Consider the following 18952-nt stretch of genomic DNA (forward strand, 5'->3'; position numbering starts at 1 on the left):
GCATACATTGTGGTTAGGTTTCATTTAGAATTATTTTATTTTGTGGGCAGTTTGTGTTCCATTTAGTATATATTTTTAGAAGTTGGTTATGGCTGGTTTTACCATTTATATTTGTGACATGTCACTGAATTGGATTTTGATTTATTTATTTCTGGACTATTGTTACATTTATTCTTTGTGATATTGGGTTCATGTTTTGGCTAACGTGTATCTTGGGCTAAGTCCCTGTGGGCCACGGCCGGTCATGCCTGGATTAGCGGTGTGACATATTCCCTCCTTGAAAATCTTCACAGCAGGAGGGAGAAAGAATGATGAACATTTTTTAGAAACGCTCTGTCTTGCTCTGTTCCAGTTTTATTGCAACAAGGTTTTCCTCAAAAACAATGGCCGGCAGGCCATTTTTCAGTACGGTTGACCATCTGATCAGGGCAGCCGACCAAGCATGTTGTACGGCAATGGTAATTTTCCAGCAAAACAAAGTAGATCTTGAGGCCAAAATAGAACTATTTTCTGACTACGAACAGGACAACTTCTGGCAGCAAATAGAGAAGTTTCCAAAGGATGTTCTTGCTTGCGCACATGCAATTCCCTGCCTCCTATTCAAGTCCTTTAGATTAGTAGCTTTGAGATTTGTATTTTGTAATAATTAGTTTATTAATTAGTTCATTCATTTGTGTTTATTAGGACATTCAGACTCACTTGTGCGATGGGTAAATTTGTAGTATTTGTATATCTTTCAACCCCCATTTCTTTCTCCTTTTTACTTACATGCTTACCGTGGTTGTATATAGCATCGTGTTTTCTTTTATCATTCCCATGTTTTGTATCTATTTGTGCATACATTAAAATTCGCCTCATCATGCATAATGCTCTTACCAATTCCTAAATGATTATGTGCGCTACCTCATGCTTTGACTTGCTTCACATGTCATGTTACTAGCCAAATTTATTAGTTACATTTTGTATGCGTCACATTAGCCACTTGTATATTAGGATCATGCATTTTTCTAACTATCTTCTTTTCTTCGGCTTGCCTTGTTTGAGTACTAGGTGAGCATTTTTGCTTTATCATATTAGATGTGTGTTTATGTTGCCATGCCAAGCATACTACCATGAGGCTACGTGCTTATTTGAAATACTTCTTTGAATGCTTGTGGATGAAGACTATTTCGCTTAAGTTGGAATGACTTTGATTATTGTACATATGAGCTCGTTTTTTCTTTAAGTAGCACATATTCAAAACTCTTTTCAAGAAAGCATAAAATCAAAGCATTCCAAAGTAAGTGATGTGGTCTATACTTGTTTGCTTCACATAGTAATGTTAGTATATTAAAAATCAGAACATGAGCATATAATGTTCATAAAATTCACATCATGATTTAATAGAGGCCGATCTTTTATCAGGTGAGTGGGATGCTCAATTCATGACCTTCCCCTCTCATACCTAAGTACCCAAACCAAGACACTTTGATTATGACAGACAAGTGGCCTTTGGCATGAGTCACAGGCTTCTTAAATTTCCTAAAAATATTTAGGTGGCAATTCTGAAATCTAGCAATATAGTCCATTTTTGGCATCTCTGATAATTAATGGATTTTCTAAGATTTGTCGAATCTGGACTCTCATTCATTTTTTATGTTTTACATTACACTTGTGAAACTAGATTCAAAACCACAGGAGTTCTAACTGTAGGGCGATCGCATCTGAGGAGACTAAACCCCTCCGAGGAGCGCTAAAAACCAGCTACAGAGATGTATAACGGTTTCGATTTAGACCTAACCCATTTCATGCTCTTATATCCAGGATTTCGTGTATTTAATTATTGTTCATACTCTTTTGATGTTGTTGGTGGTTGGGTTAAGTGTTGGTCGTGTTTGAAACAGGTTGAGAGTTAGTTTTTTAAAAGAGTTGTTGTCCAATTTTTTACTTGTTCACTCGAGTAGTGTTTTGGTCACTCGAGTAGTCTTTGAGATCTCTCAGTATTTTTATAGGTCTGCAAAACTTCTGAAAGTGGGATATCTTTGCTCGAGCGGTGTTTCTTCTGCTCGAGCACTCTTTTACAGGTCTGAACTTCTGGAATGGGGTCATTGTGCTGTTGAGCGGCGTTCTTGGTAGTTCAAGCAGTGTCACTTATTGTGTTTAGCGCTCGAGCGATGTTTTGGTCGCTCGAACGATGTGTACGTATATCAGTTCACGAAAAGGGATTTTTGAATCACTTTTTCATTTCCTCTCTCTCTCTAAAACCTTACAAACCCTAATTTCTTCACTTTGTCTCTCTCTCTCTAGTTCTTACTTAAAACCTCAAATACTCCGTCATCCATTGATTTCTTCATCATTGCTCCTTGGAGAAAAATGTAAAGCTCGTCGAAAACTTCATTCTAATTGGAGAGGATCTTATTTTCAGCTCCATCAAAGTTTCACTCTTGCTCTCTTCCTCTACTTCTAAGGTAGAGATTTCCTCAACTTTTGATATGATTTTTACCCTAGTTATTTTCTCATTGAAAGGATTTAGTGATTTGGGGGAATTTAGATTAAACCTAGGGTTTGAATTTGAAATGTAAAAGAGGGGTTTTCAAATGGTTTCTTGAAAAAGGTTATGGGGATGAGTTCAGGGTTAAGATATGTTAAAATGTTAGAATTTCTTTGCTCAAATGTGATTTTGAAAGGTAATGGAGGTTTGTTATAAAACCATTGATTATTTGATTTATAGAAGAAAAGGGGAAAAGATGTTGAAATTGAATGGATGAAATGAATGTGTATGTTGATAAAGATGATGGAGTTGGATATATGTATCACTCATGTTTTGAAATTAATGAGATTATATCTTTTGTTTGAAATTATCTGTCAAACAGAGATATCTGTTTTGGGCTATCAGTAAAAAATAGCTCTGATTATTGTAGAAATTGCATGAGGATTAAGTGAATTGAAACTAATTACTCATACATCTTGCCTTGAGCATTGTTTCATACTTAAATATTGAAAATGTATTGTTTTGAGAAAAATTAGTGAATACCTTGGTGAATCTAGTTAGAGGGTGTGATTGTGGTTATTATGTTGGCCTGTGTGTCCCTAGTGAAAGTCCAGAAACTTGCACGATTAGGTGTCGATCCTTCCGATTAGTACCGGTAAAATAGCTTTGATAGTGCTTGTATAGCCTACTGGTAGACACGTACCTAAAGATTCTAGTGTTTTGTATCCAGTGCCCTATTTTCTGATATAAAAGGATTTTTTTTCATGAATTGATATATAATTTGTCATTGCATTGTTTTAAGATGAAAATGTGAAACATTTGACAAATGGTATGCATATGCATTCACCTTATAACTTCGTTAAGATTCATACATTGTGTTAAAGCATCTGTACTAGGCTTTGGCTCACTCTATGTGAAAAATAACTTTCAAGTGCTGATGATATGCCTCCACTAAGGATTTCGTTTTAGGATGACTGTAGAGCTGAAGGCTCATTTTTTATTTCTTGTTGTAATTATTTTGTACAAGCCTTGGGCTTTAACTGTATTAAGTAGAACTCACTTTTGTTGTAACCAAGCATTATCTTATAAAGATGTAGCCATTAGGGCATTAACTTATTTGTATGACCTTTTACTTCAATTTACTCATATGTGGCATACGCTATAGATTCAGGATTTAGGATATATGAATGTATACTTGTATATGTCATCTTTTGTATGATAAAAAGATATGAATGAAAGGTTATTATTTCACATGTGATGTTACTATTGAATATCATGAGATGGATTGTTGTTATTATTATTTTTGGGGGCGTGATGAGATATGCTAGCACTCGATTTATAGGGTGTTCACCTCCTCCAACTAGGGAGTTCAAACTCAATACTTATGGGGCAGCTAAAGTGAACACTAACGTAGCTAGTGGAGGGGGACTTATCAAAGATGAACATGGGAACTGGATCAAAGGGTTTTATAGGAATATTGGGACAGCATCAACGGTTGAAACAAAGTTATGGGCTCTTTGGGACGGTTTGCGATTGGCCTTGGAACTGGATCTGAAAGGAATTCATGTGGAAACTGATGCTCAAGTTACGTCAAACTTGCAAAATTCATTCGAAAATCATCATTTCAACAATCTTATTTCTGATTGTAGGTTCCTTATGAGCCAACTGGAAGTAGCGAATGTTGAGCACATTTTTCGAGAAGCCAACAAATGCGAGGACATTTTAGCTAATTAAGGCAATGTTGCCACAAAGTGATTGCATTTTTGTACTACTTTTCCTTCTTGTATTGCATCCCAATTATATGATGATGCTAGGGGTGTTTCTTACCCTAGGACTTTTATTATCTAATATATGATCGCTTATTTATCAAAAAAAAAAAAAACCTTGTTTTTGTAAGTTTTACTTTGATTTGTGCCCCAAGCATTTTTTATTTTTATTTTTTTTGAATCCCCAAAGACAAGCAAAAATAGGATTTGGGGATGCTACTACGCAGCAATGCATCAAAACAACACCGTTTTGATGCCAATCAGATTTTAAAAATAATTTTCTAACCAGCAAGAGTTTTGAGCATGGGACCTCCTAAGAAGAGGCCCACTATTTAACCACCACACCATCAAGTTTCCTTGTAAACATTTGGTATATATATATATATATATTATTTATCATCAGTATAATTATAAATATATTAATATCAAACCTTGTAAAAGTTGCTGTGCGGCAACAACAAAAATACGGTGTTCGTAGTTTTAAATAAGAAAATCTAAATTCAAAACTACATGGTTTATGATCTTACAATTTATTTTACTCTGATTTATTTTTACAATCAAACTCTTAACTATCAGTATTTCAAAAACCCTAAAAGTTTGTTCTCATCGGCCAACCATACATCTACCTTCGTCGGAAACTTTTCATTACGTTCGTCAGAGACTCTCTATTGCCTTCACCATACTATCCAAGTTTTGTATGAATAGAACATATTTTCTCTTTGAATCAAGTTAGGGTGTTTCAAGAAAAAATATGTAATTTTTTTACTTTTATGATTGTGGTTGGTTGATTTTTTTTTCCTTGCAAAATGTTAGTAGTTTTTTTTTTTTTTTTTCTTTTTTAGTCTTGAGAACTGTTGTTTTGATTGAGATACTAGATTACCATCCGTCGGTAGCAATCAAAAGTACAAACCCATTCCTTTGCAGAATGTTCTGCGTAAAAAAACCCATGCATATATAGTAAATCCATTACTGATAGAAAAAGCATCCATCAAATAACAATTCAAATCATCAAACTGTAAAGAAGCCACATGCTTCAGTCAAGATGGTGTGCAAGAAAATAGAAAATCACTAATAGCAAAATTACCTAAAAATAAAATAACACTTCTTCACACCATATTTTCTCTTTGAATGTTAGGAAGCCTCAAGAAAAAATATATAATTTTCTTCACTTTTATGATTGTAGTTGGTTAATTTTTTTTACCTTACAGAATGTTTAGAGTTTGTATTTTTTTTTTAGTCCTTAGAACTATTGCTTTCATTATTAGTGTTGTATTCTAGATGTTAGATGTGTCCAATTTTATTATTACCCTTTGTACATTGCTTTGTTGATTTTCTATCAAAAAAGAAAATAAAAATAAAAAATTTGACATCAACAAAGTGAACAATAAAATCTATAAATAAATTAATATAAAATGTTTTAAAATTAATGAATGACTAGATTTAAGATTTTTTGTTGTTTAACTTTTACTTGCTTCATATTTTTAATAATAAAAACAATAATGTTAGATTTATCATATTGTTATATCATATTATGTTTATTATTTATTTCTAAACAAAAGTTGTTGTAATGGATCTAACCATGAGTGTATATCTCCAATACATTGTTAATAACTAAATATAAATAGTCATTGTATTATTATACTAATAAAAATTTGATGATTTAAATACTTATACACTAAAAATACTATCTTTCTATAAATCAAAATGCTGGTTCTGTTTTAGAGAATACGTTATTTGTAATTCAAATTAGAGAAGACAATTCTATAAATTTTAATAGTAGAACTTGAGCATCTTATTGGATAAGTAGAATAAAAAATAATAAAAATCAAAAACTAAGACTAACATGGATCCATAAATTTATTTTTCTATCTTTCCATATTGGCAACCATATAAATATTATGTAATGACAATCTCAAAAAATCTTGTCTTACTTTTATACTTATTCTCAACTTTTTAGATTTGTTAGTGTTGGGATGGAGAGTGGTGGACATGAGGGTTGTAGCAAAGACATGGAAGAGTTGACCAAAGATTAAACTCCATGTCTTGGCATGAAGTTTCATTCAGAAGAAGATGCATATTGATTCTATAATGAATATGGAAGGACTATGGGATTTGGTATTAGAAGAGATTACCACAACAAAAGTAAAAAAGATGGTGTTATGATTAACAAGAAGTTTGTTTGTTGTAAGGAGAGCGAAAAGGAAAAAGACAAACAGTACATGATTGTAAATCATCCTAAACATGAGACAAGAACAATGTGAAATGCATTTATGTATGTATCTTTGGATCGAGACTTGTCGAAGTGGATAGTGAAAAAGTTTGATGACAATCACAACCATCCTTTACATCTTTCTCAGTGCACACATTTGATACCATCTCAAAAAAAGTTATGTCAGGCTCAGGCTTTGAATGTTGATATAGCTGATGACACTGGTATCTCTCTTAAAGCAGCACATAATCTCATTAGTTTCTTAGCAGGGGGAAAAGAAAATTTGGGGTTGACGAAAGAGGACCAAAAAAGCTACTTGCGTGGAAAAAGACAACGAAATTTGCAATATGGGAAAGCTAGGAGTTTATTAAGATATTTTCAAATAGCCGAAAATCCATATTTTTACTATGCAATTCAATTGGATGTAGATGAGATGATTACTAATATTTTTTAGGCTGACCATGAGATGATTACAAATTATGAACTTTTTGGTGATGTCGTGTCATCCGACACAACATTTCGAACAAATAAGGAGTATTGGCCACTAGCTTTATTTACTGGCTTTAACCATTTTAGAAAGACAATTATTTTTGGTGCCTCATTATTATATGATGAAACTACAGTTTCATTTGAGTGGTTATTCGAAACCTTCTTGCATGCAATATTGGGGAAAAAGCCTAGCAATTTTTCACAGACCAAGATCAGGCAATGGCTAAGACAATATCTGAAGTCATGCCCAAGATTTTCCATGGATTATGAACTTTCCACCTAATGCAAAATGCTTTGAAGCATTTAGGGCACTTGTATAAGAGTGGTTCAAAATTTGGTAGTGATTTCAAAGCTATTATTTTTGGATACGAGGATGAATACAAGTTAATTGAAGTGTGGGATTCTGTGATTGATAAATACAACTTGCATGAGAATGCGTGGATGAAGAAGACTTGGGAAAAAAGAGAGCAGTGGACACGTGTATACATGAAACATTTGTTCACTGTAGGAATGAGAAGCACCCAGCTTAGTGAAAGCTTAAATGTAGCATTAAAAACGTATTTGCAAGCTTACCATAACATTGTTCAATTCTTTACCCATTTCAATTGGATTGTTCTAGATAAGCGGTATGAGGAAGTAAAAGCTATATATAATTCTAGACAACAATTGCCGAGAATGAAATTGAAAAAGTCTCATATTTTGAACCAAGTTGCAAATTTGTACACCCCTCTTATCTTTGACTTATTTCATAATGAATTGGACATATCTCTTTATTGTCGAGTGACGCAATGCCATGAGTTAGAAAGAGAAGTTTGGTATGTGATTAGCTTGTATGGTGATGATAGAGAGTATATTGTGGAGGGTAATATGGAAGTTGATGAGTTAAGATGAGACAAAATTTGTCAAAAAAAAATCATTGCACTTGTCAAAAGTTTGAAAATTTGGGATTTTTACGTGGTCATACAATTAAAGCACTTAATAGAATGAATGTAATAGAGATTCCTGAGAGGTACATATTAGGTTGATGGAGATTAGATGCCAATAGTGGTGAAATATAGGGAGAGAAAGTTGAAGTGTATGAGAATGATCCCAAGTCAGAGATATCGATAGGTTACAGGGATTTTTATCCTAGAATGGTAAAGCTAGCAACTCAGGCATCTGTGTATAAAGCTACTTATCAATTGGTTGATGAAGGGATTAAGGAATTGCGTGCAAAAGTGAACAAAATGATAGTATCATTTGATGGTTTGGGCGCTTGCAGTAGTGGAAACAACATTGATATGAGTTCTAATCCTAACTTTGCACGAGTTAAGAGCTTAAAAAAAAAAGATGGTGGACAGAAGGGTGAGAGTAGATTAAAACCTTGGCATGAAAAAGCTAATAAGAGGACAAAAATTATTTCACAACCTACCCGCCTTAGTAAGGTATTGTGCACCTACTTGATTCTATTTTTTTTTTACTTGATTCTACTTTCTTTCTTTTTTTTTTTGGACTCATGCACTGTATTGATAAATATTATAATCTTTTTAGAAAATTGGCCAATCAAGCGACACTTCAAATGTTCAAAGTTCTTCTTTATGCCACTCACATGTTAAATTTATTTTTTGTGTTTAAATTTTCTTATAATAGTATACTTACTTCTAACGGTATTTTATGAATTAGGATGTTGGGATATCCTATTAACCACAATTGATGAATTATGGTTACAATCTTTTCAAGCATGATGATACTAACATTGCATGCTCATCAAGTTAACCATAGTCTACACTTTTATCTTTACAAATATCATTTAATCTGCAAACTTCTCAAGTATGCAATTTTCTTAAGTTTGTAATATAATTTGTTTTTAATGAAAAATAAATTGATTATTTTCTCACACTTATTCATTTTTTTTTTCCAGTGGATGTCATTTAATGAAGGAGAGGTCAATCCCACAGGTAGCGAGTCATTCTTAGATAATGAAACTTTTATAAATAAATAAAAAAATTAGTTATTGACAACCTCCTCCACAAAATTGAAATGTAGTATTTTATTTTATTTTATTTTTCATGATTATTAGATAATGATATTTTCTTTAGCCTTCATAGAATTTTGTTTGAGCCTTGGACTTTTTTTTAGTGTTGCTTTGGATGGATATATTGTAGTTTTTGGCATAACTTGATAATTTTTTTTTTTGTTCTTGATTTGACAGATTTTATTATTTGTTCTTGAAATAGTCATTTTTTGTTGTTTTGCTTCTCGTTTAAATGAATAGGTGTAAATATATGCATATATATATATATATATATAAATCGAATTGAGTGCCGTCATCCACTAGTAAAAAATATAAATCCAAATAGGTGGACATTATTTCTTCATTCACTATGAAATTGAGAAAAGTGAGATGGTGACATCCACCTACTTAGATTTATATGCATATAGAATTTTTTTTTTTTTTTGATAACACAACTTGGATATATACATACATATTAATTGTTTGTTTGAGTAATATAATAGCATGATATAATAGTGGAACGTAGTTACTCAATAGTTAGGCTTTTTGTGCCTCCCTTTTGGAGGTCTCATACTCAAAACTCTTGCTAGTCAAAAAAAAATTATTTTTAAAATCTGCTTGGAATCAAAACGGCGCCGTTTTGATGCGCTGCTTCGCGGACTGCGCAGCATCCCCGAATCCGCAGAAACAAGAAGTGGCGGAACTCAAACCCAACTATCGACCAAAAATAATCAAAGCGCTCTATAATAAAATTTCAAGTCCGCGCTTCGCAACTGATGAGTATCGCTGATGAACTCTCTCTATCCTATGCTCTACGAATCAAGCCGCCCCGTAATTCGTCTCTCCAAAACCCTAGAATTCGTCGATTCTCGTCGAATTCGTTGTATTAAACACTCGCACAAATATTAGGTTTTGCATTCGAAGCTGATTTCGAGTTTGAAAGTCTCTCCGATCAAGTTTCTCAGTTTTTGTGCTCACTGTGAGATCTAGGGTTTCGTTTCCCTGCAATTCTTGAAAGTGATTGTGGGTTTACGAAACTGGCTATGAACTACGAGCCCTACGACAGCAGTGGTGAGTTCACTCAATCGATAAGAAAAAAAAAGTTTCAATCTTTGTCCCCAATTTTGGTGAATTTAGGGTTTTGTAGTGATTTCATTCGTGAATTAATGTTTGGGTTTGTTTGAATTATTTTCAGCATTGTCAATTTTGAGTGATTCTTTTACGTCTCAGAGTTGTGTTTCAATTTCTTCTTTTTAGTTTAGAATTGGATTCTTTAGACTGTATCTGGCTGTGTCTCTGGCTTGCCTTTGTGCCATGGCGACTATGTAGATGTATATATGAAATTTACTATTTTGGTATATCACGAGAGCTTAAAGAATTTTAAAAAGGCTTCTTTTTATCTTTTTTGCTTTGCCAATATGGGGATTTTTAGAGAGTGTATGCTTCAAGTGTTTGCTTTGAATTTGGGGCGTTTTCCTGTTGCCAAGGAGATTTGTATATTACATCAGTTGATTTGGTTATTATGTCTTCAAGATGTGTCACTTTCTTGAGAACAAGAAAACAGACAAAAAGATTCACAGAATTGAAGCAGACAGTCAACTAAAATGAGTTTTGCAAAAACTTGACTTAAGACCTGTAAGAGCAATGTTTATTGAATCAAGGGAGAAATATTTTTTCATCAAGTTGAGAATTCATGGAAGCCTTAGTCAAATTTGAATTTGATGAAAATTTGAAAAATAAAGCATTGGAGAAAAACAGTGAAGGGGAATTTTATCAATTTGAATTTGATGAAAATTTGAAAAATAAAGCATTGGAGATGATTTTTTTAAGCATGGAAGCCTTAGTCAAATTTGAATTTGATGGAAATTTGAAAAATAAAGCATTGGAGATGATTTTTTTTTTTTTTTCATCAATTTGATGAAAAGGGGAATTTGGGATAATAGGGAAATTTTTAAAAAGATTTTGATGAAAGGGCTGGAGTGGTTCATATGAAATCAAGCCTTTTACTCAATTTTGGAATCAAATTAGATGAAAAAAATAGTGAAGGGTTGGAGATGCTCTAAGTTCGAGAAATGTTGCATTAGTAGGAATTAGTGGTGAAATGGTGAGAATAGTGATTGGAAACTAAGGAAGCACGGACATGGATACGGTGATTTCAAAAGAAAAAATACGGCAATAAAAAAATTATTTTTATATATTTTTATTTGTTGTATAGATTAATATTACACCCACCAACAATCAAAATCAACAAGAACTAATGTTAATTCAATATTTAAAAAAACCCCACTCTTAATTTAACTCTTATCGTTTATGCCATTTTTATGGATGATGTATTAATTATTTAAATCTAATCAAAAAGTAATAAATATTCAACATATAATATCTATCAAAAACACTAAAAAAAAAGAGGGGGGGGGGGGGGGGGCTAGTTGGTGTGTTCCTGATGCGTTCCTTGGAAACAAATTAAATAAATAAAGGTGTTTCTCATACTTTTCCCCGCCATGTCCCTGTGTCCGACACCTGTTTTGTAGCGTCGTTGCTTCATAGATTGGAAGGCATATATAATAAGGGGAAAAAAAAAAAAAAATTGTCCATATATTATGCACTGACATGAATCACTTTATTTATTTATTTTATTATTAGAAGAAGAAGGCAAATGCATTTTTATGATGTGTGAAACATAAAAATTAACATAGATGAACTTTTCCCCCTCCCCTTTTTGCTGTAATATGTATCTATAGACCAGTTCATCTGTAATTGTCTGTAATTGTTGCAATAGTATCTACTTCTCCATTTTGAAGGCTTATATGGCAATAAATGTTGTTATGTGCATTAGTAAACAATTTAATAAGAACAAGTCATTCACAGTCGAATTGTCTGTGTTGGATATCTTCAGCTGTTTGAAATCAGAGATACACATAACGATCCCAGTAGTCTGGATTCAACCCATGACTTGTGTCCATCTTTAGATGCTTAGGTGACTGCACCCTTCACTTGTAATAATGGAATTAGACAATATTTTCATATTTAATTCGTTCTTCTGCTTGCTTTGCTGTCTTGTTCTATATCAGAAATTGGGATTGCTTGCTAGCTAGATCTTTTTGGTGTGAACTTTGTGTTGCATTTGAACATTTGAAGTCTCATCTTATTTTTCATTCTGAATCAAATGCAGGAACTGATGACGATCTTCCTCCATCACATCAAGGTAGACTTCCAAGAGGGGGTCGCGTTGCAGGGAATGGAAGATCTGCTGTAATGGGTTCTGTCCCATACCCTCGGATGTATGGTGAAACTGATATGGAGGCCCAAATTCACCACCTGGAGCAAGAAGCATACAGTTCAGTTCTAAGAGCCTTTAAAGCTCAAGCTGATGCCATAACTTGGGTACTTCTTGTCATTTTATTTGTGTGATCTAATATCTCTATATTTGTTTGATCAGGTTTAAATGACTGCTCAATGAAATGTATTTTCTTCAGGAGAAAGAAAGTTTAATAACTGAACTCCGAAAAGAGTTGAGATTATCAAATGAAGAACATAGAGAGCTTCTAGGCAGGGTTAACGCTGATGATGTCATCCGGAGGATAAGGTCTGATAGTGTTATGAACATAAGTGGCCCCATTTGTCTGATTTTTTTTTCAAGGTTTGGTCTCTTCTATCTTTTAATTGGTTGTATTTGGATAATGCCATTAGGGAGTGGAGACAGGCTGGTGGGATTCAACCTGGCATGCTTAGTACTGGTCAAGCTGTTCATGATCCAGTGCCTAGTCCCACTGTCTCAGCATCACGGAAAAAACAAAAGATGAATCAGTCCGTCCCTTCTCAATCATTTGGCGGGCCATCTTCTTCTTTCCACCCAAAAACGGTGGCTCCTTCCACCCAACCATCTTCTTCAGCTGCAAAACGAGGACCTATTATGGGAGGCAAGGGCAAGAAGCATAAACCTGTGAGTTAGAAATTTAGCTGTGAAGCTTCTGTTTCATCTATTTCTGGTATTCATGTTTTCCTTCTATTTTTTTTACTTAACAGGGTCAGATGTTGCCCAATGCATCGTCAATGAGAATGAAGTACCCTTCCTCAGGTCCAACTGGAAGGGGTCAACTTGGTAATCAGGTTTCTTCTAGTGCCCTTGCAAGTGAACCTGCTGAAGGAGCATCATTTGATAATTTAATTGGGAGGAAAGTGAGGACCAGGTGGCCAGATGACAATAATTTTTATGAAGCAGTTATTACTGACTACAATCCTGTTGAGGTATAGTTGGTTTTCCATGACTTACGAATTTAATTTTCTGCGAGTTTGTGCTGATGATATCTGTCTGAACCATTGTCAGGGCCGGCATGCTCTTGTTTATGATATTGGTACTGCAAATGAGACATGGGAGTGGGTCAATCTTGCAGAGGTAGATATCAGAATCCTTAAATATGAATGTGACATTGGTTATTTCCTGTCTAATTCAAAAAATAAATAAATAAATAGAGCAAATGTCACTTTATCCCCTCATGGTTTGGCCTATGTGTGGATTGCCGCCACATTATTTGAAAATAACCACATAACCCCCATGTGGTTGGGTGGGGAAAGCAAAGATGTCTATGGCAGTTGAGGGTGGTGGGAAAGGAAGGGAGACATGGGAAAGACAGAGAAGGGCAATGGAGGGGAGGAGGGGGGGGAGTAGAGAACTGTGAAAAGGATAGCCTGTTTTATATTTTGCTGGGTTTGCGCAACAGACTGATCGGTTTCAGGCTATGATACCAATGGTGTCGTAAATGAAGCTGCATAAGAACCACTCCAGGGTTTTTGAAACTATTCACTTGAAACATTCATTCATTTAAAAGTATCTTCCTTACACAATCCCATATATATATGTTCTCAAATAAGGAAACAGAGGAAAAATGAGAAATAGATAAAATTAGAAATCAAATCTCCTAATGTATTATTTGACTTCCTCTAGATGTCTCTTGCGCCTAAAATAGGTCTTTAAACATCTTCTTCCTTGATCCCCATCAAGTAGAGAATGGGAGGAGAGTACCCTTGAATTTTGTTATGATTTTTCACTCATGAATGAAGTATCACCACGAAATGTAGGGCCTTAATCAGTTCTCACTTATATTTACAGATGACTGTAAACTTCTCAAGCACAAACTGGAAACTTTTCATTTGTCTACTGTAAGTCAGGTTAAATAACATACAAGAACAAGAAAAGCTAACCCGAAATGCAAATGAAATATATATGCACAACTTAAAACATTTGAAAAATGCCCCTCTTAATTGGCTTGCACTGCTTACAAGAAAAAAAATACAAGACTGTTGCTCTACATGTAAATGAAAAAAATTTAGTAAAAGTGTTCTTGACGCAATCGCAGTCCTGCCCTTAACTGCCTTTCAACATGAATTTTTGTTTAACATGATAATTTACAAGTGGTGGACACTGCTTATCTGTAATATCTGTTGCTTATATCAAATGGTATTAGAAGTTCTATTTCGTATCAATCTTGGAATATCTCCACCCTGCTTCTCCTTCACTGTTCTCGTTTCCCTAACAAACAAAATAATTTGTTTCTCCCCTTCTCCTCTCCCTCTCTCCATCCATTTTTCCTCTTTTCAATACAGTGTAAGAGATTTTGACTAGTGATATCCGTTGAGACTTCTAAAACTCATACAAAAAGACACCCAAGAACTTTCTTCATCCAAACTATTACCCATGGATGACCACTTTACAATCCATTTAGAAATTCAAAAATAACAAAACTACCCTTGACTCATAGAAATTTAAGAGGTATATAAAGCTTTGTGGCAATATATGCTTGGTTATCATTTTTCAAAAACACTTTACAGAAAATTCTACTTTCTTATTTTCCGTGTTTTTTTGTTTTTACTGAATTTTTTTAATATTTTGAGCAATTTTTTTAATTTTTAGACATACCTAACATAAATATACCTAAAAAGTAAAAAAAAAAATGGAAAAAACCTTTTAAAAATTCACTAAATACCAAAAATACAAAAAAAAATACAAGAATTCAGTACATTTTTTCTATTTTTATGTATTTATTAATTTTTAAAAATGTTTTTTCACAAATTTTTTACTTTTTAGATGCATTTAAGTAAGGTACATCTAAAAAAGTAAAAAAATGTTTAAAATTTTAAAAATATTCACTAAAAACAAAAAAACACGAAAACCAAAAAATTCAGTTTTCAAATAACTTAATTCAAAAAACTCAAACCAAACACACTGATTAGGATTTAAAAATCAAAATGAAGTTCGGAATCTGTCACAACTAAAACACAAGCCATGCCCCAACTAAGCCTGCCTTGAAATTGATCAATTTTCATAAATTTCCACTTTAAATACTTTTTCAGTCTTCCTAGTGTGTACACCATGATCTCACCAAAACGCTACGTCATTCAGCTCTCATGAGTGGGACAACTAATAAATTATTATTAGCCAGGAGTGTTGACACAGGACTTCTCTGTTGCTCCCATAGCATATTGAAAAATCTTCTGTGAAAACTTATGCTTTTAGATTAGCTGGTTTCAAACATATTTCATCTGTCCTGGTTTTGATGGTTCCACTAGTGTAATTCATGATAAAGTGACTCAACAAAAAAAAAAAAAAATGTGACTCATGTCATGCCAAAGTGACCATTAATTATATTTCCAGTAATATGGTGTGGGTCATTGATGTATTGCAAACTGAAACTAATTTAGAGGTTTGCTATGTATGCTGTGAGTGAAGTGTTTTGGGGACAAATGGTATTGTGGAAATTATACTCATGTCACTGATGAAACACTGATTGATTCTTAACTAAATGTTTACTAATAAAGTTTGTCAGTGATGTTTTAAACACACACAAATTGAGGGGTTTGTGATCTTAATTTGCAGGGCCAATTCAATGGGATTGATATTTGTCAGTGATGTTTTGAACACACAAATTGCGGGGTTTGTGATCTTGTTTTGCAGGGCCAATTCAATGGGATTAATTGGGAAATTGTTTTAGCTTTTACATATTTGTGGTATCATCATAAATGTGTTTCATTAGATCGACCATCTGAGGAAGACATACGGTGCATCTATTATTTAGTGATTGAGTCGGACAATGGATGGAATGAAATAGTAATTTTAAGTGTTAGTAGTTGCCCATCCCTGTAATAAATGTTTTATTGCACACCCTCATTCTCTAGACCCTTCTTTCACTCAATTTCTTACCCAAACCACACCCTACTCAAGAACGAAAGGAGGTATTTTGGGTATAGATATTAAATGTTTTTCCTTGTAAAAAAAGTTTATATGCTTCTTTCACCCATGTGTATAGATGTTGGTTGGATCTTCTTGTGTTTAGATTCAATTGCCAAGAATTTAATGGAGAACTTGACTCTAGAGGGTTGAATGGTGGTGAGGATTACTACAGGGTTGAGGATTGAACCACCAAAGTAATTGAGATGAAGGCTGTTGAATTTGAGGCAATGAGGCATACACACTTGACACCAGTATTTATCCACATGTTCAATGACATGACTCAAATCATATTGTGGAAGTGCTCAGAAAACTGTGTCATTTGAATATCACATTTGATTAAGTACTAATCTTTAAAAATAATAAAATAAAACTAAAAAAAAAAAACTGTTGGAGATTTCCTTGCTTGCAGCTTTTATGGATTAATCAAAAGCATTTTATTTTATATCTCATACTAGGCTTGTTATTTGTTAAGAACTGATGTACTTTTTATTATTATTATTTTAATATCATTACTTATGGTTGTATTATTCGAATGAGCTCAATTTTTCATTTTTTGTTTGTTATGGCAGATTTCTCCTGAAGATATTCAATGGGATGGTGAAGACCCTGGAATTTCTCGTCCAGGGGGTTATGGTGGACCAGGACATGTGATGGGTAGATCTGGTGGACGTGATGGTGGTCCAGCAGGAGGAAGAGGAAGGGGATTGACGAAGAGCCAATTGAGGAAGGATTTTCCTCCATCACAGAATGGTATCGGAAAAAAGGGATCGGATGAAATTCAAATATTTCACACAGACACTCTAATTAAGGAGGTCGGTGGAAAGCAATTTGATTCATGTCACTCTTTATGTGTTTATATATTTTTTTAATTATTTTCATTGTCTAATGATAGGTGGAGAGGGTCTTTGGTGCTAGTCATCCAGATCCGCTCGAAATTGAGAAAGCAAAGAAGATGCTAAAGGTCAGCGATGCAACCATGCAATTTGGTGAATTGATTTTCCTTTGTTAGCAATACACATAACAAGGTTAAGAGTTATCTTTTTTTCTTTTTTTCTTTTTTTTTTGGGCAATGCAGGATCATGAACAAGCACTTGTTGGTGCAATTGCCCAGCTTGCAGATATTTCTGATGGTGAAAGTGGTATAAAATTCTTTAAAATATTTCTATACTTTGTTCCATGTGTTTTAAATAGTTCTTCAAAATTTATTGTCTCACTTGCACTAGTAATATTTCATAATCAAGGTAAGTCTGGGCATCTCATGAGAAAGTTTGGGTAACCTTTGCCCTATCATTTTTATGGAAAATTTCAATATCTTGATCGGGGTTGTCAGGAGTATAGGACATTTCACAAGATCCTAAAAAATTAACTGTTACTATTGCGAGTAGGGGTGTGCGCGGTGTGGTTCGGGCGGTTTGAGAGTAAAATTACAAACCGAATGGCGGATTGGCAGATTGCGGTTTGGGCGGTTTTTTGCGGATTGGCAGATTGAAGAATATTCTAACCAATTATCATACATTTGCATAATATATAACTCTAATTTGTATAATATTTTTTAGATATATAACCCAAAGTAATTTTACATAATATGTTTCATATATATAACTACTAATTTGTAATAAATTTATATCTTAAATCTCTTATACTCATTTTTACATTGAAATTTCATTGGAGGTTAAAAAATATATATGTATTAATTATAGCGGAGCGGAGCGGTTCGGTTGGCGGATTATAAATTTTAAAGTTTAAACTGCGGTTAGTGGTTAGAGCGGTGCGGATTGATGCAGATCGGTGCGATTTTAGCGAATTAGGCGGTATTTTGCACAGTCCTAATTGGGAGGGAGGGAGAGAGGTTATATATTGACTCATGTCTCTGTTAATAAAATTCAGCAGTAAGTCGTGTTGGACACTGCAATAATTATTCTGTTAATTTTCAATTTTTCCGATTTCATGCTTTAATAGCATTTTTCTTTTCTTTTTTCCCTGCTGTTTTGAAACAGATGAGGGTGGCCATTTCTTGCCCATGGACCGGGAATAATGAATTGAGGTTTTGATGTAAACTAGAACACAGCAGATGCACTGATTACAATGACTGGAGGGGAGGGGTGTTCAAATGACAGTCAAATGCAGCACTGGACACATTTGAATCTGACGAACAGTGAGTGAGACGTTGAACGTCCCGTTTGATTCTAGGTCTATGTTGTATAATGCCATCCTCTGATTGTATTTTTGAATTGCTCTAGTTTGGTTTTTTTAGAGTAGACAATTTTTAGCTGGGGTGGTAGTTTTCTTCACTAACAGGCTGATGTTTGTGTAAAATTATTCTAGTGTTTATCTAGTCGTCATGTACAAAGTTCATTTTCTTTTTTGTTTTATGGCTAATTATTGGTGTTTGCTCTTTGTTGTGGCCATAGTTTTGTAATTCATAAAGGTGCGCCCATGTCTAGTTCTTGAAATCAAATTGAGACTGCAAAGCCTTGATGGAAACCAAATTAACAGAGTGTTGTGATTGAGCTAATTGATGTTTGTGCAAAGAATTGTCTCTGATTGTAGGTCATTGATATCTTGATCATCTCAATAAACCTTTTCCCTTTTGGGAAAAAGAACAGAATTAATTGATGAAATTTAAATCCCCTCGCCCCCGTTTTGGTTTTGGCGAAGGTGATGTGAGCGATTCTTAATCACGCACAATAGAAGTATGGTGTTTTTTGGGTGGAAGGTTCTCCTACGATAACTGGACATAAATTCTAGCTATTGTATAAACTCAAGTGATCTAATCCTTGACCCAGTGATCTCTCTA

General features: G+C 33.9%; 1 protein-coding gene across 1 annotated transcript; it reads left to right on the forward strand.

Annotated features, from left to right (window-relative positions):
• The first annotated feature begins 9431 nt into the window (after positions 1-9431).
• Positions 9432-18550, forward strand: LOC114270559 (protein EMSY-LIKE 3). The gene is made up of 10 exons (XM_028212082.2): positions 9432-9998; positions 12100-12311; positions 12404-12513; positions 12618-12870; positions 12954-13175; positions 13255-13323; positions 16725-16967; positions 17048-17116; positions 17231-17294; positions 18153-18550. The coding sequence occupies exons 1-10, from the start codon at positions 9971-9973 to the stop codon at positions 18188-18190; spliced, it is 1308 nt and encodes a 435-aa protein (XP_028067883.2). The 5' UTR covers positions 9432-9970; the 3' UTR covers positions 18191-18550.
• Positions 18551-18952: the final 402 nt, after the last annotated feature.

The sequence above is a fragment of the Camellia sinensis genome, chromosome 2, assembly GCF_055761805.1.
Source record: "Camellia sinensis isolate YWXY chromosome 2, ASM5576180v1, whole genome shotgun sequence".
NCBI lineage: Eukaryota > Viridiplantae > Streptophyta > Magnoliopsida > Ericales > Theaceae > Camellia > Camellia sinensis.

Coding starts and splice junctions, on each gene's coding strand:
- LOC114270559 (XM_028212082.2), top strand. CDS start 9,971: ATGAACTACGAGCCCTACGACAGCAGTG. Junction 12,312..12,403: donor AAGCTGATGCCATAACTTGG/GTACTTCTTGTC, acceptor TATTTTCTTCAG/GAGAAAGAAAGTTTAATAAC. Junction 17,295..18,152: donor TATTTCTGATGGTGAAAGTG/GTATAAAATTCT, acceptor GTTTTGAAACAG/ATGAGGGTGGCCATTTCTTG.